Below are 24,891 nucleotides of genomic sequence, written 5' to 3' on the forward strand. Positions count from 1 at the left end.
TTTATATATATTAATAAAATATTTTATACTCTCACGAAATTTAATTTAAAATGTTACAAAATAATATTGCGATAATGTTGTTCACAAGCCGGGGAAATAATTATCCCTGGCAGGGATGTTATTTTCATCACACGAGCCGGGGATAAATTTTGACAAGAGGGGGATTTTCCCCCATCCCCCCCTGTTAATTTTAACACTGAATGCCAATCACATGTAGTATTGCACAAAGAGTGGGCATAAACAGCCACGTAGTTTCCCCACAGTCTTCGACGAATCTTCCTGCCACCACCTTTCACCTACAAACTAACACCTCTAATCCCATTTCATGACCTCAGATCCTGTAACTCCCTCCAATACTGTTTCCCAACTTTCACCCTCAGTCACTTTAGGCCCAGCATCCGTTTCGGTTAACCCCAACTCTCTCTCAATATTTGTGGCCACGCCTTTAGAGAAGGCAGATCTGTTTATTACGAATTTTGAATGCACAACCAAAATATCTGGTTGGTCAGAGGACAGAGCGAAAAATATTTTTATCTTATGTCTTGCAGATATACCTTTGTACTGTTACCAAACCACTGCCAGGTTAAATACTTTGTCATGGAAAGATCTTACGGATAAGTTTTTGAAACAATTTGGTCCAAATAATTTACCCATCTCCGCAAAAAAAACATACAGGTCAAGGTTGAGGACCCCTTCGGATCACTCTCACATTACCTATACGTCAAAAACTATGTATCAATCCAACTCGAGAACCCACCCAGTCTTGATGAATTTTTATTAGATGCTATCACTGGAATGTTTCTACATCATATATTGGAATTTTCTCCAAAAAACATTCGCAACTTTGAAGAATTGATTACTCTAGCCTCTACAAGGGAACGGGCCGATAGGTTAGCACACAGACGGTTGACAAGCCTGCCTGCTGTTCCTCCCAACCATCCACCACTATTGCCCAGGCTGAGAATGATTCACTTAAAAAACGCCACTACTTGCCTAGATGCCCTCCAACTTCAAGTTGATACACATATGAATGCCCAACCAGTACAACACACTGTGACATTTATGGAGGTTACAAACGCAGTTCATTTAACCACTGTTCGTATACAATCAAGGGCGCCCATGTTGTGGTTTCAAGGGGGAAGAGTATAAGCGACGTTTCAAATTTTGCTGTAAGTAATGGAAAAGGCCTATTGGGTTTTCAATATTCCCAAGTACAATTTCCTCTTAAAGGGGACGAACGCCCCACCTTGCCCCCTCCCCCCTGATGGGCGCCCTTGTATACAAGTGACAAATCTGTTCAGACACCTTTCGCAGGTTACAAAAGGCATCATTTCATAGTTTCCCCAGTAGACAAAGGGACCACCAGCAGTCTCAAAACATTGCTGATAACCATTATCGTTGTTTGCACACGCGCAAGCCTTACGTCTACGTTAACAAGTCAGGATACAATTAATAAGTCAGCAGATTAGTATTGTACATGTGATGGAAACTCTTAGCGTCCCAACACACAATAAATGGACCAATCAAAATCACAAAAATGGTCTCAGCAAAAACATACGCCTCCCTTTAGAAATTCCTATAAACGCCAATCAAGAGGTTCTCACGCATCTACGAATTTCGCAACCAAGTACCCTCTAGTTTACTCACCTCCCTCCCCTGGATACTGCCTCTTACCTTATTTCTATCCTGTTCACTCCCCCATCTCAAGTCCTAGTCCAAATAACACCAATTCTATGCCTTCACTACCTTCCACTCACCTAGTTCAAAAAGCGGGGAGAATTAAGGGGGAAACCAGACCAGCCACCCTTCACCCATACAGATACTTACATTAACATCAATACAAATAATATAGAGAACACTAACATCACAGAAGAAGTGCTTCAACACATACATAGGACAACATGGATCAGATAGCAACCCTCTCCCCATTTACGCAAGAAGTGTACATTGCATGTACCACTAGTCTTTCGGCGTCAGTTAACGTACATACAAGCGAAAATATAAATACACTCTCTTGTACTAGACACAAGTGCAGAGCTAAATTTATTCCCCAGCTATTTGTTGACACCCAGGTGAAGCCTTTTCCTATGACTACAGTAATGCATATCAGGTTTAACTCACACTCTCACCCACGCAGTTACGTTACAGTAAATATACAGGGTTACAATTTTTCAGTACTTTTTTGCATATCGCTGCTACGTTCCTTTCCCATTATTTTAGGTAATCAAGTTTTGAAAGAATATCTAGCACATCTAGATTATAAAAATACAGGTCTCAAATTGGAACATTTCGAGAAAAAACACACACCTACTCAGGATGGAACTGAACAGGTCCAACTTATAAAAAAGGTTACAGCCCAATTATCCAAAAATCAGACATTGGTCTTCCACACAGAAAAAATGCAGAGATTCCCTGCGCAAGGAGTAGACATGCTCAAACTGAATATATCGTTACAGTCAGACAATAAGCACTTTTATATTCATTCGCCAATTCATGAAAATTTTAAGGGATGGTATAAAGTACATTCAGCAATCTCTACTGACTACTTTACAACTCCTATTGTAAATATATCTAATTATGACCAGATCTTTGTTAAGGGAACGCCCACTGCACTTGGTACGGTACTTCCGAAGGAACTAGAGGACTTCAATGCGTTTTCAGTTACTCAATTGTGTGAACCAAAGTGGGAACACGCGGAACAAAATAGAAAAGTACGCATGGAGAAAACAAAAGACTATATTGATTTAACAAAATTCAATATCAATCTGGATTTTTCTACCACTCAAAAACAACAAATGTTGGATGTTTTGAAAAAAGAGAGTTACATCCTTTAAATTGTTTCAAACGGATTTTACAAAAATCAAGAATTTTAGTGTCTCTTTAGACTTAATTGACCGTCAACCGCTTGTAACAGAAAACATGGAATATATGATAATGACATATTTATCAACATATGGCGTTGATGTTTGTATTTTTCAACAAAAAGTACGCAAAAAAAATTATCACACCGTATGCTACATTTCGGCAATACACCCGCAACGCATACTGCCTCTTCCTATTCATAATTTGAAATTGTTTGCTATACTTTTTGCATTAGCGAAACTAAAGAAATATTTATTAGGTAAACACTTCACTTTAGTCACAGACAATAAATCGTTACTTGCACTAAAATCAATGATACAATTAACGCCTAAAATTCTTCGGTGGATCGAACAGATTCAACAGTATGATTTCACACTTGTTCACGTGCGCTCTGCCCAGAACCCAGTGTCAGATATGTTGAGTGGGAATCCGTTACCTTTGGTTGAAACAGATTTACAACTATTAGACGCAAATGTGCATCCTTTTCATCTGTTAGCCTTAGACACAGACATAGGTCAACTACAATGTATTGATCCGTATTTTTCAAATTACCGCACTCATTACTGAAGATCGTACGAACAAACATTACGAGACTTGGAACAAGCAATACTTTTTTCAGAATAACCTTTTGTAACGCAAAATGTATTCCCCGGCCAGCCATGCAGTTTACTTTGTGTACCCGAAATTTTGCGTGATACTATTTTTGATGAATTTCACGACTCGTTGATTCATCCCAGTTATCTGAAGTTATATTACCTCATTCACAACAAATATTACATAACTATCTTGAAAACCTGGCTTCACAATAAGTTAAAGTCATGTTTAGATTGCGGGTACTTTAAACGCAACTTCCAAAAAGTAGTTATCATGTGCAAAGGCTACCCCCCAGTAACCTCTTCTCCACGTGTCAAGTAGATATTTGTGGTAAATTGCTGCCATCTGAGGGTGATGAATTTACACATTTTTATGTGGCTACCGAACTCTTTTCTTCATACACAGTAAACAAAACAATAAAAACAGCTACATCAGATGTTTTCATTGATTTCATTATTTACGAACTAATAATTTCCTTCCGTGTAATGAAAACTACACGGATCAACAAACTTGCATACACGTACAAAAACCAAAGTCTTTATAGATTCTATGGGCATTAAAGTTAAGTATGCACTTCCAGGCGCTCATCAAAAGATTGGTCAGGTTGAAACTCGTGTCGCGAATTTACAGACTGTTTCAAAATTCTTAACAAGAGACCCTCAGCGCCTGTGGCCAAACTCCTTACGCAGGGCAACTTCTACCATCAACTAAACATCCCTGACGGCTTATGACATGTCGCCTTTCTACGTTTTATACAGGCGAGAACCGCGCTTTCCTTTGCAAAATATACTCCTTACAATTGAACCACCCACAGACATTGCGGACAGGTTAGCCATGCTGAATCAGATTCCTAATTCAAATTCAGCGACAGAGCCTGATTCGAACATGGGTGGCCAACCTAAAACTGGACAACCGCTAATCATTTTACTGTAAATTGTATTTCTCATCTTCGTATATTAAATAATGTCACCTAATAATTCCAAGTTTCAAGTATTGGATTCCTGTGTAATGGTAGAAGGTTGTTTCCTTTCATATCTTGTTTTTAATTTTATGTAAATAAAGCCTTGCATTTTGTGTATATATACAAAACGTCGTACTATAGCACGGCCAACAAGAGATGGTCTCTGACGTTTCTTACCACATGCGGTGGGACATTGCAGCTCCTACTTTGATACCCGTGTTACCAACCCCGATCACTCTGTCTTATACTATTAATTAAATTGCCACTACAGTTGCACCGGAAAAAACCTTGACACGCGAGTAGTGGCAATGTTACTGCGAGCTGTCAGAGACGTTCTCTTACTGGACACACTATAACGTCGTTTATATATATATATATAAACGACGTTAGTCTTTTGATTTAACTTTACCTTACATATAATTCAATATATGACAGGCAGAGATACTTTTCTTTTCTTTCGAGTACTTCGCTGCAGTCAATAATTCAAAATTCTAAATCCTAACAATCATACCAAATATTTAAACAATATTGCATTCTGTGTTGTTACTTCAAATAACACACAACACAAATACATTACACAATTTAGAATCCCAACCCAGATATTTTTCGAAACTGCTGTTGATGGTGGCACTCGACCATTCCATATGGATCCTCCTGCGCCCAGATGTGAATGTTGTGCAAGTTGATTATATCATCTCGCCCGAAGGCATCCTCATCAGTACAGAGGATTAATTATAGAAATCCCAATATGGTTGTAACTTGTTGGAACAACCAGCGATTTAACACCTCCCGTGGGGGAAAATCGGCAGTCTGGAGACTATGCACACGTTGCAGGTGATAAGAGGTATTCTCGTGTAGAATTCGCAAGATAGTACTTCGACCAATTGTAAGCATACTGGCTAGTTGGCTGAAGTTCATACCGGTGTTTTCCGCAACATCTTGTAGCCATGAGCGCCCATATCAGCTATCCGAACCGAACGCTACCGTCCTACGTCCGCACTATACAAAGGTGACAGGGTCCCAGTATCATGTAGACGACGATACACTCTGAGAATATTCGTTGATTAAGTAGCTGTGGTTGCGGATATATTACCCGGTACAGCTGCCAGCCTCACGAGCATTTTCATTCGACTTTTCATATGTAAATAGGATATCGGCTTGTTCCTCATACATACAACAGACCATTCTTACAGCATTTACATCACACTTACACTACGGTACTTTAATATACACTTTGCCCACTTTAACTGCCTCCCTCGCAGATCACCTACACTATCGTCGCGTTGGTTCTGCAGTCCCACAATACGCTGTACTACTACCAGACACTAAGTTATTTGCTTTCGTTCAGAAAAAACTGTCTTCGTGAATATGTGCTGTTCTCAGGTTCTTTTGCTCCACTTACACATCCCTGTGCTGCAATTTTTCCCTCGTACACAAATATTGTAAAGCACGACTGCTAGTCCACAAAATATCGCTCATGCTGATACTTGTACAACCTTTCGCCGTATTATCGTGTCTCTACACACATGCATAAGTTGGTGCACATCTTTCTGTTCCGTTCCAATTGTCAGGATTCGAGTTTCGATTCCAAGTTGGCACTCCTGACACTCGTACACGATGCAGTCAAGGGGAATGGGTATGCAAAAAACATTCTCGTCGACAGAAACGCATGAGAAAGAACAATAGGAACTAAAACATAGTACCTGTCGAACCACAAAGACAGATCCTCACCAGCATAAAAGAAAAAAGGTGCGATGTTTCTTTTGTTTTTTATGCTTTTATTATTATTATTATTACTTTTTTATGTTCTGATTATATATATATATATATATATATATATATATATATGGTGCCTTCCATTTCAATTCAGGCAGAGCATGTACCATCACCATCTCAGATATTGTTGAAACTTTTTTTATAGCAACTAGACATGTTTTTAAGAGACCCATATTTTTTTGTTTTGTCGAAAAAAATTTTCCCGCCAAGTAATGGGCCATCAAAGACGGGGAGTACAATTTATGAATTGTAGAAGACATGGAAAATGGTCAACTTCGGAGCCTCACCATTCGGCTATGGAGACAGGTAGAGTTATAATTCTTGTTGTGGTATGTACATAGGGATATAAATAAACTATATTTTATCATAGTTTGGTTTGCGCATGCGTATCTTTTTGTACATAAATTAACAAATGAACGTCAATTTATCTGAAAAGTCGAAGTTTGCGAATTTTTTTCGAGTACTTCCGGTTTGAATTTTAAACTTCTGTTTTCACGGTTGGTAAGACCTAGTTACCCGCTTTCCGAAACAAATTTTGTATCGCTTCTGTGTGCAACCGTTTTGTCGCAAAAAATTCGAGAAATTGTAAAATTTTCAAAAATCGCCATGTTTGAGCGCCATTTTCTCGAAAACGCCATCTTTTAAAATTCTGAAATTTTGTGAGATGGTTCAACTTTTCATGAATAATAAACACACCAAATACCATTCTCGACCAATGCTTCATGAATTAACTGCAGCCTTTTAAAGTTAGCGAAGTTTCGTTAACTTTGATGTCACAGTTAGCAACACTGGGAACAATAAACGTGCAATGATTTGATGATGATTGTGGTTCACATTCATTAAATGAAGAATAAAAGGTTTTCTTGACTGTTTTTTTTATTATTTTGATCAAAAAGGCTCTTTGAAATAGTAAAATTAGCCTCCCTCTACTCACCCGTTTTCTTAAACCGAAGTAATGTGAGGTGGAAATTACGATTACGAAACACACAAATTTTAAGTTTACTTGAAATGGCCATCCAATAAATTCTGATGATCTATAAAAAGCCTGAACTATTACCTCAGTATGATTTGGAATGCTCCAGACAAAGTCTCAATTGAGTATGATGTCATTACAGTGATCGAAAAAGGACAAAATGTTTATAAAAATCGAAACGCTTCCTTACGTTTTAAAGAAATTTACTGACTTTTTAAACAGAACAATCCCAACATAAGAATGGGTCACTCGGAATTTTATAGTATTCGACTAAAGTGGGTCAGTCCGAAACCTGCGAGGAAAGTGGGTGTGTGTATTGTGCAAATTTTAAGTTAGCTGCTACTGAGTTGCTACAAATCAAAGGTGCAGCCTGTATTGAAGCTGTCATGAGTGACCTATTTCCTTCAGTAGTATGATCCGTAGAAAATGACAGCTGTCTTCCTCAAGAATGTGGTGAATGTCCTGGAGTGGAAGGAAGAAGTGTGGAGTCTTTAGTTATTGATCCTGATGAAAATGAAAGTGTTACGTATGCCATATGGAAGAATAATGATCTCGTTAAAAAAACTGTGCCACTTTCTGTTTTCGTATCGTAATTGCTGGTTTAACTGTAAGTATTGTAATTCATGACTACATGAAGAAAATCCAAACAGAATTAATTGCTACCGAAAAGCACCGTATAAAATTTCAAGATACAAATTCAATTTTACTTCATGTGGACTTCGTTGAAAACTGGACTGTTATTCTGCAAAGTGAAATTCAAGAGATATCACCTGAATATGAAACAACTGACAGTTTTGTTGTAATAAACGGCGATAAAACACACGATTCGGCTCATGTACTCATAGTCATAGACAAGATTCTAAAAATACTCGAAGAAAAGCGAAAATATATTTTTTTAGAAAAAGGTTTGAATACGTGAAAATAGGTATCTACAATTTCCCAAACCGTGTCAGTGATTTCTGATGGTACTGTATCCCACTTTAAAAATCGCTTTCAGATGTTCGAGATGCAGACAGGTCCGATAAAGCAGTGGTTTTGCAGTGAAACCGGCCATGTAAGGGTCTCTGCGACGGTATGGGGAAGGGGGGGTGTAAAGAATGTGGCAACGCGGCATAACCTTAGGCTAAAACACATACACAGTATTAAAACCACAGAAGAAAAAAAAATGAAATGAAATCTTTAAGTTTCACCACGTACCACGGTTATGCCGGTTAGGCTAAAGGAGACGGTGATTATGAGAAATGAATGAAATGATAGAATGCAGAAAGTGGGAGGAAACGGGATATCCCCGAGAAAACCCACGAGCACGGTGTTTGTCCACCACAAAGCTCACACGGCGCGAGCTGGGATCGAACGAGGGATCCCAAGCACCGGAAGTGAACGCTCTACCACTGAGCCACCGCGTCCCCACTAAAACCGCAGAAGAATTCGTGAGTATAGTGCAAGTACAAACTCCGGGTATTACTCTCGTTTTGTTGCCTGGAACTGAATTCGACGACTTCCGAAAGAAAAAAGGGGAAAGTATGCTACCGGTAACTAGTATTCAACGAAGTCATCTTTGGCTTTCGGAAAATTGCGAAGTTTTTATGGCAGTAACGGGTCACCATGAACTAACTTCATGCTTCCCCCAAATTCGAACTTCTGCAATTCAAAGTGTAGATTTAAGAAATCTGCAAAAAGGAACTTTTGTTACATACATATATGTATGGTAACCAGTGGTGCGTAGCAGAAATATGAATAAATCATGAATTATCTGAAGTTGAAATGATGTTTATGCTTCTACATGGACTTTCAGCAGGATACAGGTTTCCAAAAGAGCATAAGAGAAGTGAAAATAAGTGTTTTCTGACTATCGACAATTTGCTACGCAGGGGCGGATCCACGTCAGACTTCTGGTGGGGGGGGGGGGTTGTAATACTGCTACTTAGAGCTACTTTTAAGAGCTCCAAACTCTGGGATGGGTTTTATTTATATATAAAATAAGAAAGTTTCTTCTTCTGGGGGGGGGGGAGCGGGGCATCGTGCCCCTAGATCCACTCCTGGATGACTTGTGAGTGAACCAACACCTATTGGAGCACCTGCACGGTGACATGCTATTAGGGAAGAAGACAAACGAAGCAAATGATTGGTCCATGTTAAAAAAAAAAAGTGAAATTTTGTTTCCGAAGACCATTTTAAGTAAGTCAACTTGAAATTTGTGTGTTTCGTAATCGTAATTTCCACCTCAGATTATTTCGGTTTAAGAAAACGGAGGAGTAGGGGGAGGCTCATTTTACTATTTCAGAGAGCCTTTTTGATCAAAATAATAATAAAAAAAACAGCCAAGAAAACCTTTTATTCTTCATTTAATGAATGTGAACCACAAGCATCATCAAATCATTGCACGTTTATTGTTCCCAGTGTTGCTAACTGTGACATCAAAGTTAACGAAACTTCGCTAACTTTAAAAGGCTGCAGTTAATTCATGAAGCATTGGTCGAGAATGGTATTTGGTGTGTTTATTATTCATGTAAAGTTGAACCATCTCACAAAATTTCAGAATTTTAAAAGATGGCGTTTTCGAGAAAATGGCGCTCAAACATGGCGATTTTTGAAAATTTTACAATTTCTCGAATTTTTTGCGACAAAACGGTTGCACACAGAAGCGATACAAAATTTGTTTCGGAAAGCGGGTAACTAGGTCTTACCAACCGTGAAAACAGAAGTTTAAAATTCAAACCGGAACTACTCGAAAAAAATTCGCAAACTTCGACTTTTCAGATAAATTGACGTTCATTTGTTAATTTATGTACAAAAAGATACGCATGCGCAAACCAAACTATGATAAAATATAGTTTATTTATATCCCTATGTACATACCACAACAAGAATTATAACTCTACCTGTCTCAATAGCCGAATGGTGAGGCTCCGAAGTTGACCATTTTCATGTCTTCTACAATTCATAAATTGTACTCCCCGTCTTTGGTGGCCCATTACTTGGCGGGAAAATTTTTTTCGACAAAACAAAAAAATATGGGTCTCTTAAAAACATGTCTAGTTGCTATAAAAAAAGTTTCAACAATATCTGAGATGGTGATGGTACAATTTTATATTTTTTTGCCTGAGTTGAAATGGAAGGCACCATATATATATTAACACTTGATATTTTCAAAGACTCAGACACCAGACAACACAACAGCAGGCTGGGATGTGTGCACGTAAACCCAAGATGGAGGAAGACGTCCACGGACCATCAATGTCCAAAGACACTCATCGACCACATGCGAGTTAGGTAACGGTATTCGTGGCTGAGAGGCCCCGCGAGAAAATACGGACAAGGCGTGATGCATGCATGAAAAATGGAGCCGCCCTCTCGACTCCACCCTCTCCCCGATTATGATGATGATTCGCTACATGGAGGGGGATTTCTGGAAGAAGTTTGGCAGCCAATTCGGACAACTTGCGTGATCTTCTTAATCTGTGCCTCTTTCTGTGACAACCGCCATCAGGGTCGAAGAAGCAGCAACTTATAACGCATCAGGAGTAGCTTATTCAGGGGAACTTCAGTGTATAGCACAAATATCAGTCGATCTGAGACCAACAAAATAACATGCCTGAGGACGAATTTTAATGCAGTTTTCAAGAAAATCGAAAAAAAAAATTACTTAGCGCTAATATATCGTTCGTTGCCAATGTTAATTTCAGCTTTTGTTTCGCTTGAAAAAACTATCTACCTACTGATCTGGAGAAATTTATTTCCCTGACTTTCCCTGGCCTTTTGCGGAAAATTCCACGACTTTCATGAGAGGTGTCGGATGACGTTTATATATAAATAATGAGTAAATAACTGTGAATATTTATATATGAGAACATTTACTCTATAGAGACAAATAGTAATCAATTGCTCGTACGTGCATTTCACTTACCTTCCACAAAAATCTGAACAACGTCCATTATAATGGTTGGCTAAGCTGAAATTGGTATACAATTAATGTTAGAAAAAAAATATAAGATTTCCCTGACTTTCCCTGGTTTTCACTCTTTTTCTCTGAACTTTCCTGACCTGCACCATGACCTCCATGACCAGTAGAAACTCTTTACTATGTACTAGAAGTGGAACAAAACCCGTTTTTTCAGTTTTTACAAAAATCAAAATTGTTTTTTTAAAACTCTCAAAAACAGTTTTTAAAACTGGTTCGGTTTTCCACCAAAAATGCTTGTTTTTTTTTAAAAAGTCAAGTTTCCTATCAAAAAGCGCTTTTTGTTTTAAAACCGGTTGAATTTTCTATCAATACTGGTTGATTTCTATCATCATTTCGGTGGAAACTCGAAGCTTTTTTTTTTTAAAAAAAAAAAAGCCGAAACCGGTTTCGGTAGAAAACCGAAATCGTTTTCTGCTGTTTTATATATATAAACCGGTTTTGCCCATTCCAACTATGTAGCATAATACACTGTTACCTAGCATGTAGCATAATACACTGTATATGGCGTACACATTCCTAATATGTTTAGAGTCCAGCGTATACTCACTTTAAACTTACGAAAGAACGATAGTGGCGTGGATATACTCTATAAGAACGGTCGAACAAATACCTACCAGGAAGTCTATTCATATGTGGATATGCAATAGTGACTATGTGATTATCTTCTTTAATTTCTTACCTGATACATAACCTACGAAATATTAGTAGGATGAAGAGAATGAAATGTCCGCCCCAGGGGCGTCATAACTGAAAACTACAATGAAAAGAAAAGCAAACCTGATTAATCATAATAGTTGCAGTCTGCTACCACACACTTAGGCAACGATTGACTTCCGTGGTAAAAAAAAGTCTGATCTCTGCAATGCGAAGAAATCTCAACCACACGTTGCACCGCTCGATACTCAGAAAAGGTCTTCGCTCCCCAAGTTACCAAGATGCCGGAAAAGATTTGTCAGTGGGAGAGATACTAGGGGGCGGGGGAAATACGCTGGACGACAAAGTGTTTCATACTGCAACTCATGGAGAGTCTGCATGGTTCTCTGCGCGCCAAGTCCGGATATTATGTCTATTGATCATTGTGGATGTTTGTAGAGAAGTATGTGTACATTTTATGAGATTCAGCACTGTAACGAACTCCAGCGATGATTCCGCTTCGATGGAAGAAGACGTTATAAGTCACTTACTACAGACTGTCGTACCAGAAATGATATATTCTGGGGGTTAAGAAACCATTTTGGACGTTGATCACGATCCAACCATTATCTTGACCGCTTACGATTGGCATAGCACATTCAGTTTTCACCTGAATCGACAATTCGATGCAAGAAATTTTCTCTATAATTCCTTGCACTCCGAGAACTGCATACCTCCAAATGGCGATTCTTGTTATCAGGTGTCAGTTCATATGGCGTCAATGAGTCCAACTTTTTCTCCTTACCAATTGCACGGAGCCGCCGAATGACAGTATTATGATATATGCCTAACTCGTCTTCAATGGCACGAATAATTTTTTGAGGGTTCATCACCACAATGTTCGTGAAGACCTCATCTGATTACGATGTTGGTTGGTGCTCATTTTGCAACGTCATGTCACTGAAACGAAATCTGAAAAATCAACGAAGAATGGAACTTGAAGTGGATATGTTGTCAACAGATCCTTATCAAGGTGCAAAAATATTCCGATAGTGGAGAAAGAGATAAACATCCCATCGAAACTCAAATCGTTTTGAAACAAGCAGAAGTTTTACATGCTATTGGTATTCTGTTTCCACATTTTTCACATAATTATCTCATGAATTTTCCGCTATTATCAGAACTTCAAAATCTACATACAAAAAAAAAAAAAAAAAAAAAAAAATCATAAAGGAAGATTGTACGAAATGTTCTCTACCCTCATCCAAATAATACAAAAAGATAGTGAGAGGATTTGTGGAATTCTGTCAAGGAAAATCGAAATATATTTTGCTAGCAACGTGGAATGGCAATAACGTTGTTACAATGGCCTCAAATGCATTGCCTATGTATGCCCTGCCTGCTGTCTCTACATTTTCACAGAACGAGAAAAAACGGATATATGTCCCACAACCACACACAGTTCATGTATATAACAAAACCACGGGACGTGCGGATCGCTATGATCAAAATAATGTGTTGTACAGAATATGTTACAAGCAAAAAACTGTATTTTAGTCTTTTGTACCATTTTGATTGATGTTTCAGTACAAAATACTTGGCAATTGCACGGACTTTATGGTGGTAGTCTTGACCAGCTACCTTTCCGGTGTAAAACTGTTGCGAGAAAATTGTCATATACCAAAATTAAGGGAAGACCATCGAAAGAGCCAAAGGAAGAAATTTGTTATGACCAAGAACCAAGGGACTACTGGGTACTCCCTTAAGATAAACAGATAAAATGTAGACAGTACCACATCAAAGCAACAACTCGCTGCTTGAAACGTAACGTAGACTACACGTAAAAGGTTTTCTGAACTATCACACTAAAGCATAAAAACGAATCAGTCTTGATTACAAGAAACGCTTATCTTTTTCATTTTCCGGAAAAAAAAAAAACATAAGTATCAAAGAATTATTTACAACTTTCGTGTAAGCTTTCTCGTATTCTTAAACAAATTACCACATTATGAACCAATGTAATCATTAGAGACCGGATGTTAGGCAAAATGCCTATTCTTTAATATTAAAGATATGATCAAAAGTAACGTTTTAAAGTTTATTCGGGGGCTTACAGTTTCAATTTAAGCCAATTTTATTTTGCTTATATCGCTCATTCCTGCCTAAATAATTGCTTTAGTGCCTAGTGTTGCCTATTCTGTGCATTTTCTTCAAAATATCACTTTATTGGGGAAAAATATATAATTTAGTATTTCAGAAAAGGATTCTGCCTCTTTCGAGAAACATAAGTGGTGTTTGTAGTGATGAGATGTAACACTTTGGACTGCTATCTGTAGTGATAAATTTCTGTAATACTTTGGACTGCTGTGTGTACTGATACAGTGCTGTAAAACTTTGGACTGCTACATGTACTGATAAAGTGCTGTAAACCTTTGGACTGCTATATGTACTGATAAAGTGCTGTAAAACTTTGTACTACTTTGTGTACTGACGTAGTGATGAAGTGCTGTAGAGAATCTATTTACCAAATATACATGGAATACATGTCAAGCTTCCTTTATATATATATATATACAATAAAAGAAAATATTAACAAACAGGTATGTTTTGTATTCTTTGAACATTATCAATGACCTGAATTTATTTTTTTAAATTGTATTAAGTATTTATCTTCATTATTTCGAGTTACATTTCAGTGCCTATTTTCCAAGTTTTTAATATCTAAACATCCAGTCTCTAGTAACCATACTTTGCAAAATGTATGATTAATATACGATAAATTAAAATCTGTTTCGAAGTTCATTGGAATGACTTTATATATATATAAACTCTAGCCTCTGATTAAATATAAGACAAAGATTTTTATAGTTACACTACGTAGCACTAGAAAGCCTGGCGACTATATAGTAAAATGCAGAAAATATGTGTACAAAGGCTGCAGAAAATGTGTGTTGCTGCTGTTGCGAACTACTACTTACAGTAGCGTTACTATTGCACTATTATAAAATTCAGAAGAATAGACCTTTCTAAGTTTAAATCATCTTTGGCTGTTTGATTAAGCTGGTTCATTTATTTTTCACAATAGTTTGAAGTAGTGGTTTTGTGTGAGAAATAAATTCTCGTTAACTCTTTCAGCCAATGATTTCAACGAACAAAACAATTCCATCAAGCGACTTCCTTTGGCTTTTGTGGATCAAGCACTATCCAACAGGACTGTGTACGATTGGTTTTCCAAATTCTAGCGTGGTTGCACATTTCTCAGTGATAATTTCCTGGAAGTCATCCATCCACGTCCGTTATTGCCGGTATATTGATGGTGTGTGTGGAATGATTGAGAGATTGACATGTGACAAATCGCGAGAGTCTGGCAGCAACACATACGATTTTGAATGGTCACCTGAACGTACGGAAACATTCAAGCTGTTGAATCACACACAATCTGACCGAAGTTCAAAAATAGGCTCGTGTCAATTGCTGTAAAGAAATGCTAAAAAAAAATTCAACCGAGGTTAAGTCAAATTTAGTGTACTACATCGTTATAGGGGATAAAACTTGGATACATTCATACGAACCCGAAACTAAACAGCAATCCAGTGTTTAGTGTCTCAAAATGAGACAAAATCAACAAAAGCTTTTCGATACAGGAGTACTGCCAAACAAATGACTGCTTGTTTCTTTGGTTATACCGCTCATGTGGCACCACAGCTTTAGAAGACCAGACTTGTTTAGTGATAGACAACAATTTCTTTGCCAGAGGTCATCAATGAATTGCGTAAAACCCAAATTGTTGCATCATTTTTTACCACCACAATGCCAGTCATTTTTTACTCAGCATACCAATCTGTTGACTTTTTTCAAATAAAAATGTCGAATGACGACTCATTGTTCGTATTTACCTGATTCAACACTTAATTACTTCTTTCTGCCGCTATTCATGAAAATAAGATGCGTGGTGAGCGATTTGTGTCGCCTGAAGCAGTTGCTAACGTATTTCGAACAGCGGTTTCTGAGGTACTTCTTCCAAGTGTTGTGAAAAATAAACGAATAGGCTTAAACAAAGATAATTTAAACAGAAATTTCTATTCGTCCAAATTTTATAATATCGGAACACTAGCATAACTGTAACTAGTAATTTGCAGAAACTTCTTTACTGTAGTAGCCCTCTAGTACTATATAACAATTGCAAGTTGCACTAATGACAATGCATGAGGTGAGCCGTCATTTCACATCTTAATGTGAGTTCCGCAAAAATATATTTTACAAATGTTCTTTGTTATGCTCAGTTATTCAAACAAACAATATACAATCAAAAAATTAAGAAAAAATACATGGTCCTATCTGTTAAGAATTAAGTTATACAATACACTTACCTGAGTCATTTTATCGCTCTTTCCCTCCCAGCTAAGTCTCTCGTCATAAAAAGGTTCTTGATTCGTTCCAATGAAAATTGGTTCCCAGTGAAGAAACTGGTTCATTCTCTTTCCAACATGAAAAATATGAAGTCCTTGTGTTTCTGGAGCTTCTATCCACTCTTTCGATTTGGGCACATTATGGCAACCTGCACATACTTTCTTGTGAAATGGAATGGCCGTAGAGTTTTTAAGCATTTGCACAAGTTCAGTTTTGTTCTTAGGTAGAACAGCACCCTTTTCAAGTTCAAAAATGGGTAATGGGAAGACTTTTGGATTTGGGTGTGTCAGAGGCTCTTCATTTTTCCGAATCATTTCCAAGAAATTTGGAATAACACCAGGACTTGGATAAAGTTCAATATCTGATGGAAGAATATAATGAGTGGTAGCAGCATCTCGGGCTACATTTCTTCCCACATTCACAGGATACAGAAGTTTATTTTTTGTCTTATACATGCTAACTAAAGAACCTGAGGAATTTTTCCAATGTGGTAATATTGAACAATTGGCACGTTGTTGAAAAAGTTTGTCAGGACGAGGAACTAATTTAGGCACGTGCTTGGCATTGAAGTAGATATGAAAAGTGACATATTCAATGACAAGAGGAGAGTCACATTCACGAAGATATTGGACAGCTTGTAAAGTTTCATTAAAATCAGTTCCTGGGGCATACATTGCTAAAGACACAGGGCCCTGCCAGCGATTTAACAACGGTCCCAAGTTATCTAAAAAAGTATAATCTGCATGAGTTGTATAAGTTATACTTTCGAAACACCTAAACGTCCTCTTCGCACGCACATAATTATAAAGAACCCAAAATTCTCCTCGCTGTTCGTAGCGAGGATGATTTGACTTGTCGTGGCACTTTAAGCTTTTCTCTAAAGGAAGTAGTGATTGGTGAGAATCTATTGTTTCCGCTGAAGATATTGATGGGAGTGAAGTTCTATAACTGGATATCGGTCTGCTAGGAAATTGTATTTTTGGAGTAATATGTTGCTGCTGTTCTTGGTTAACAAGTATATCAGCAGAATCTATATGTCGCAACAGCCCTTCGACGGAAGCTAAATTCCTACTTGATTGTTGTATCTCCACTAAATCTTCATTTCGGGAAACAATGTGTGTTGCGACATACAGTAATACTATTACATTACAGAATATGCTGAGTTTAAGCACCCAGTTTCGCCTTCCATACATTTTCTTATACCACTTGCATTAAAAAATATACAGAAACGCTCACGAACAAAAGCTTACACCCAGTATTCGTGTACATGTACAAATTTGCTTCCTTTGGAAGTGAGTTTAAAAACACTTTAAATAGTTTGTCATTTCTTTCCTTAGGAGTTTTGACATCTGGAAACCGATGTATCCCATATAAACTACCTAGCTCTTCCAGTAAATGGAAAAATTCTGACGATGAGCCTTGTTGAGTTTTCAGAAAGTTCCTTCATTCCAAATCACATTCCCTGCCACCATGAGAACACACCTTTCGCAATTTATGCCAATGTCCATCCTGAAACGAAAAAAGAAAGAAAGAAAGAAAGAAAAGAATATATGAACTGTAGTAGTCACTATTATATGTATTAAGGAAAACGAACTTACTCAAAATGAGGCATGCTGTATTACGTACATCCAATCAAGTTTCAGTGAATACTTTTACTTTTCTCAATTCGTGAGAACTTCTTAATAAATGCTTCTCACATCCCAAATTTGTGTTAATATAATCATTTCAGTTGTTGATTACGGACCTAACCTCTAATGTGTGAGCGACTGTTTGCCTAACTTGAAATTGCGTACGCTGTTTTCTTCCTATAGTACACTAATTGAAAATACCACACTCAAGTTGAGACTATAATTAATTATGGTGAATCTTATCTAGAACACTGGGGAAATCGTAAATAAAAAGGTTATTTACAGTAAAACAGAACCACCTCTGATTCATGAAAGTGCGCATCACGTGTTAAACTAAGAAAAGATTCATTCACACTATAAACATAATGACTACAGACTTAAGGAAATGTGTATCATGTGTCAACACTGCGAGACCAAACTGTGGATATATATATATATATACGATACTACAATCTATGAAGCTTTTTAAATATTTCTATCTATAAGAACAAGAGAATCAAAGGAAAGTGGATCCATTTCACTCTTTGCCCAGGTTTGGCATATAAGGTACAAAAACTAGCTTTCAAAACAGGATTCGAAGTTTCCAATAATTTGGAAAAGTCATAAACATGATACAAGAACAATTTGGTAGACAATTTGGCTCAATCTGTAGTCTAACAAATCAGTCCTAATGTGACGAAATTCATATCAATATGACAAAATAAACAAGTGAATATCGTGTGAACCCAATACTCAAATATGAAGTAGTGAATCTATAAGTAATGGCTGCAATAGAGTAATAGATCAAAGATAGAACCTGTTCCTCGGACGCTGAATCAATATCAAAAAGCCATTACTTACTATCCCTTACTGTTTATGTTCTATGGCGATAAAGATTTAAATCAAAAATCGTTTATTTTAATCACTTTGACTTTGAAAACCTAAGGGAGATCAAACCTATTCTTGGGACGCAGAATCAATTGCCAAAAACCGCATCTTGATAGCATTCACGGTTTTAGCCCTACGGAAATCAGTAATGAAACCGGAAGTAATAGTACCTTTTAACCACTTTCGGTCTCGGTAAAGCGTTGTGTAAAAGCCATGATATCTTGTCTTGAGAGCTTAATCATTTACAAAAAAACGCTTTTGCCTATCTTTTACCGTTTTCGATATATGGCGATAAACGCTGAAACGGGAAGTAATACTAAATTTGAACTATTTCCGGTTTTGGTAGTGTTGTGGATAGTCATGTTATGTTCTCTTGAGACGCTGAATCGTTTGTAGAAAACCGCTTCTTGATATCTATTACCGTTTGCGTTCTAAAGCGATAAACGTTAAAATTGGAACCGGAAATGGCTAATTAGAACCACTTCCAATATCAATAAAGAGTCAACGTACCAAATGAAACTTACTGTTGAAACGATGAATCGTTTCCAAAAAAGTGCTTTTAGCTATTCTGTTACAGCTTTTGTTCTATGGTGACTGAAACCGGAAATAGCTAATCTGAACCACTTCCGGTTTGAGTAGAGAATTAACGAAGATGGCAACTATCCTTGGAATATTGAACCAATTGAAAGAAAAAAAAAAACGCATTTTAACATATCTTGCCGTTTTTGCTCTCATACCTGTCGACAGACAGACAAAGCCGTTCTATAAGACTTCCGACCTGATGCATAGCATAGTTTGGAAGTCTAAAAGGAGAGATCAGTGTGAAGTTGGCCACCAACTCTATTTTGTAAACATACATTTTTTTCGAAACACTGCTTTTTATTCAATCAATCAATAACTAACGATTGATTTTAGTTTTGAATGACATTTGAAAGGAAGGGGAGGAGGGTCTTCACACACGAATCAAAATACCGATGTATTGTTGCTGATGCATTTGGGTTTTTATATATAACAGCTTAATTTTACCGTGCTGTGCATACATATATTCTCTCTGGTAGTCAAAACTAGGAGTAAAATGAAAAATTAGTCCATTTTACGCAACTAGCTGAATCATATTATGTATACCGATGCGTCACTCTTCACTTGATATGCTGCCAATTTTTTTGCGGGGGGGGGGTGATAGTGATTAGAGTTTAGCAGGGGATAGGGCTTAACGTGGAATATAGACGATATGAGCTCCCACCGGGAATTAAATCGGGCTGTTCGGTGCCCAAAACGCTTATGCTAAGTACGAGGATTATTCAATAAGTAAAGAGACAGTCTATATTTTTAACTCTAATCATTTTTTTTTTTTCCATTGGGATATGCTCTGACCTGCTGTTTCGTAATTTTATGTCAACATAACTTCAAAAATATCAATTCATCATGGCAAGTCCTCTAGAAGATTGCACTTTAGAAGAACAGCACTCAGTCATTAGGTTTTTAGTCGCAGGTGTAAAACCAAGTGAATTTTTTTCTCGAATGTTGAGACAGTACGGTAACAGTTGTATGAACCGTGCGAATGTGTACAAGTGGGTTGATCGGTTTAAAAGTGGCCGAACAAGTGTAGGTGATGAACCCCGATGTGGACGTCCAGTGGAAGTTTCTGGTTCTTCGTTGGAATCGAGGATTGACGGACTTATTCGTAATAACAGAAGAATTACTGTTGAAATGATAGCTGAGGAAGTTCAAGTAAGTGTTGGAATTGTTCACAATGTCATTAGAAACATTTTAAAGTACAGAAAAACGTGTGCCAGATGGGTTCCCAGACAGCTTACTGACGCTCATAAAGAATCAAGGCTTTCCATTTGTCAAGCCTTAACGCAACGAAGTTTGATTGAAGGAGACGCTTTTTTTTGAAAGAATAGTGACTTGCGACGAGGCCTGGATCCATCACTACGACCCTGAGACCAAAAGGCAGAGTATGGAGTGTAAACACACTAGCTCTCCAGTTCGCAAAAAAATTCAAGGTTCAACCTTCCGCAGGTAAAGTGCTGCTGACCATCTTTTGGGACTCACAGGGTCCAATCTATTGCGATTTCCTTGAAGATCAGCGAACTATCAATAGCCTATACTATTCTGAGATGCTAGGACACAAAGTTAAACCAGCTATCAGGAGCAAACGCCGTGGACTCTTGTCAAAAGGAGTCATTCTTCAGCACGATAACGCCCGCCCTCATACAGCCCAGCTGACCCGAGATAAGCTTCAAGAATTGGGTTGGGAGGTCTTACCTCATCCTGCCTACAGCCCAGACCTCGCCCCACCTGATTTTTACCTGTTTGGACCACTCAAAGACGCCCTACGTGGAAAAAGATTTGCTAACAATGAGGAAGTTAAGGCAGCGGTGCAAAGGTGGCTTCGGGGTAAATCGAAAGATTTCTTCGCCAAGGGAATTAGGAAGCTGCAAGAAAGATGCATAACTGTAAAGGGTGATTATATTGAAAAATAGCCTGAGTTTTGAAAGATTGAAATAAATCTTTATTGAGCTATAGCAATTTGTCTCTTTACTTATTGAATGCCCCTCGTATATAGGCATGGGAAAGCTTATGGGCCATCTTGTGTTTACATGGCTCAGTAATATCTAAATTACTACTTTCAAACTACTACTACTACTACTACTACTACTAATAATAATAATAATGTTGGATACACTGTAATAGCTCCTTTACACATAAATACAACAGACATTCCCTGCCATTTATGTGTTGATAGCTTCATTGCATTCATTAATTTATCTGAAGGTATATGGCTTTCTCAACAAAAAATCTATTTATTACTCCTTTTGTACCTCTGACCGATTAATCTTTTGTTTAACGATGTTTAATTATGACCAAACCTTTAATCTCTTTCTGCATCTAATAATGCATAGAAAGCGAGCTCATACACAAAAGTATACCCTCTAAAGACTACAGATTTGATATATAACAATCTTACTATATTCGTTTTCTTCATTAAAATAATAATAATAATAATAATAATAATAATAATAATAATAATAATAATAATAATAATAATAATAATAATAATAACAGCAGATCTCGTTCTCCTTTCTTATACTTCCTGGACACGAGATTGTGGTGGCGAACGGAATATACTGCGAGGATTGATCTTGCATTATGATCTATCAGGGTGTCTACCAGATGGTTGTTTTCAAATTCTAGGTTTTTTGAGATCTATTAATATTATTTTCCAGGTGTCAGCTGTAACTGTTAATATTCCCTACCAGAAGGTCAGTTGAGAAAAATGTGCAGTAACTGACAAAAGCAAGCAGAGTTCTCACCTTTAACTAATGTGTGATTCATATCCCTTGATAATATCAACTTTTTAACATTTTGTTTTTACTATGTAGAGAAGTTATAAAAGGTATTAATTTAAATTCTAGGCACATGTTAATTTATGATTACATGTTACTGCATATTCATCTTGGATGGGGAATGACCAGTTATTTCATTTTTACAAATTTACTCTTGCTACAAAGATGGAATGGCTAGCAAAATAGAAATAGAGAAGCGCATGCAAGAAAAATAAGCCTGGTTGTACGTACAAGTAAGGAAAGCAAAATGTTCAGATTGGTATTTTTTGAGTACAATTTCTAGTACAACTTCTTCCTTTGTAAATTAAAGCACATATTCTCATACTCACACACTGTGTAACCCAAATAAACTGCAAAACACAACCTAATAATCTTGATTCTTATACTTTACAAGTTCAACGTGGCTTTTAAATATTTTTGCTTCTTCATCCAAAGCAAATGCTTCAGCTTCAGCATCAGTCAGCAACCTTTTCCTTTTTAACTCTAATATTTTTATTTTCTCTGTAAGTCTTTTCTTTCCTTGATATTATCTGTCTTGTTTTTCAATACAGTCTTTCAAATACTCATTTCTCCTGCTTGATGCATTTCTAACATAATGAATGATAGCTTTTGTGATATTAACATTGGATATCCCTCCAACAGCATGTACAGCATTTAACACACTTCTTCGAGCAACCAGTCCTGCAGATTTTCCACGAAGCACTCTTGTTAACGAAGAAGCTCCTTACTACTGCAGTGTTACTGTGAAAAAGAACACAAATTTTATGCATGAAAGTTGTAAAAGCATTAGAAACGTTTTCCCCGGTGAATAAATCATGTAGGAAAGAATCTAATCTCTCGTCTTTTTGACAGAAATTCGACAATCATTCTACTTACAGGTTTCTGTAATTCCTGAATCTAGGATTCCAAGCTTTCGGCTCTCCCCTCAAGTTTTGATCACAGAGGTTAAAAATAGGAAGAAAAAGAGAAAACATCAAGGAACGGACTTACCAAGGGGAAAGCTGTGTTGTACAAAAACCATGTTCTCAAGTGCGTCCGCGATCAGCAGATAATGTTGAAACAAACTGAAATATGGCGGAGTCGATTTGTGCACCTTTTCTGTTTTCTGTTGGAAGGCTGCCAACTCTTCTTATTTTTTATTCTCATGCCAATGTGTGAAAATTATGTAATAACCGCCTCCCATTCGTCACTCAACCATCCCTTGTCTAGTTATTATTATTATGAATAAATAAATTTTCAAACATCAGTCTTTCTGCTTCATTTCTAGCTCCAAATAAACTTTTTGAATCTTCTATTCTGTGTTGCGTTTCTTTTAAATGTTTCGATAAACTTGACAGCGGATTTTACGCTTTCGAATCTCTTATGTGTTTCTTTACTCGGACTTTTAAATTTCTTTTCGTTCTGCCTATATAACTCTCTTGGCAACTGCATTTTATTTCGTAAATACCCGTTTTTTCATTGGGATCCGTGTAATAACTCTTACATTGGGCAATGTTCTTTTCAAAAGTTTTAGATGGTTTTAAATCTGTACGAAAACCGTATTGTATGTAGATTCTATTTAATGCAGTTGTCGATCTGGGAAAAATTGTCAATCTAATCCATTTTTTTATCCTTTATGTCGGTTTCAGTTTTATCAGAACTTAAATTCCTTTTAACCCTATTATACCAATTATTTAATAATGAAGTTGAGCACCCGTTACACACACAATACGATTCTCGTACAGTTTAAAGTCCACACATTCGCCAATTACGCAATACTCAAGTCCCGGTCGTAGTATGGAGCTCACGTTAAGAGTGGTTCCGTCTTTTCTAATTTCCAAGTTGCATTGTTGTATAAGAACGAAAACACAAAACTTTAAACCTAAATCTATTTTTAAAATTAAATCAGGTCGAAATATGAACAAGATCATATAGACGTTTTTGGAAAACTACAGTGGCTCACAAAATTGATCGTACACTTGGCGCTTTGAGACAAATGAATAAAAATAACCTCTTTTACATAGTTTATATACCAAGAAACTGAAATATATTATGTGAAGGGATCTTATAAACAAAATATATTTATTTTATTCCTTTATACAAAATCAAACCTTGAACGTACAAACAAAACACTTTCATACACAGACTTAAGAGCCACAAAACTATTCGTACACCTTATCCATTTACAAATTTGGAACGTTCAGTAGCGAGCTGCGAACCCGTTTCTTCTTATTATCTCGGTTAGTCTGTTTAATATTGATTGTACCAACTTCTTTGTAATACTAGGTGTAATCTTGAGCCACTTTTCTTTCAGGAACGTCTTCAGTTCTGTTATGTTTTTCGGTTGGCGCTGCTGCACATTCTTCTGTAATTCCCACTCTAGATTTTCTATAAGATTGAGATCTGGTGATTGATGAGGGGTTGCAAGAGTTTTTGGTGTGTTGTACAATAGCCATGAGCAGTATGCTTGGGGTAGTTGTCCTGCTGAAATCTGTAAAACTGTCCAAGTCCTAAGTTTTCTATACTAGACTTCAAGTTCGTCTTCAATATGTTGAGATATGCAAATTTGTCCATTGTTCCCTCAATAAAGTGTAGATTTCCTACGCCAGAAGCTACCATGCAGCACCAAACCATGACTGATCCTCCTCCATGTTTTACTGTTGGTCTAGTGTGTTCCTTCTTAAATTCTGTATTAGGTTTAGTCAAATAATTTAGTGTCCATCGGATCCATATAGGTTAAATTTGCTCTCATCACTAAATATTAAGCTATTCCAAAAGTCTTCGGAGCATTGCTCCAGAGCAATGTTCCAGAGCAAAACGAAGCCTTTTGCGTTGATTCGTCTTGTTAATATAGGACTTCTTCCTAGCAACTCGGCCATTGAATCCAGCTT

General features: G+C 37.1%; 1 protein-coding gene across 5 annotated transcripts in view; it reads right to left on the reverse strand.

Moving 5' to 3' along the window:
• Positions 1 to 24,891, reverse strand: part of LOC145690563 (beta-1,4-glucuronyltransferase 1) — a 148,712-nt gene that overhangs the window by 104,205 nt on the left and 19,616 nt on the right. For all 5 annotated transcript variants that reach the window (XR_014132243.1, XR_014132242.1, XM_081765577.1 and 2 more), the window contains one exon: positions 16,134 to 17,682. Coding sequence is in view for 3 of the 5 variants with exons in the window: in XM_081765577.1 (XP_081621703.1) it covers positions 16,134 to 17,366 (1,233 nt within the window). In the remaining 2 variants the exon portion in view is untranslated. The remainder of the gene's footprint in view (positions 1 to 16,133; positions 17,683 to 24,891) is intronic.

Source organism: Thermobia domestica, chromosome 7 (assembly GCF_964235325.1).
Source record: "Thermobia domestica chromosome 7, izTheDome1.hap1.1, whole genome shotgun sequence".
NCBI lineage: Eukaryota > Metazoa > Arthropoda > Insecta > Zygentoma > Lepismatidae > Thermobia > Thermobia domestica.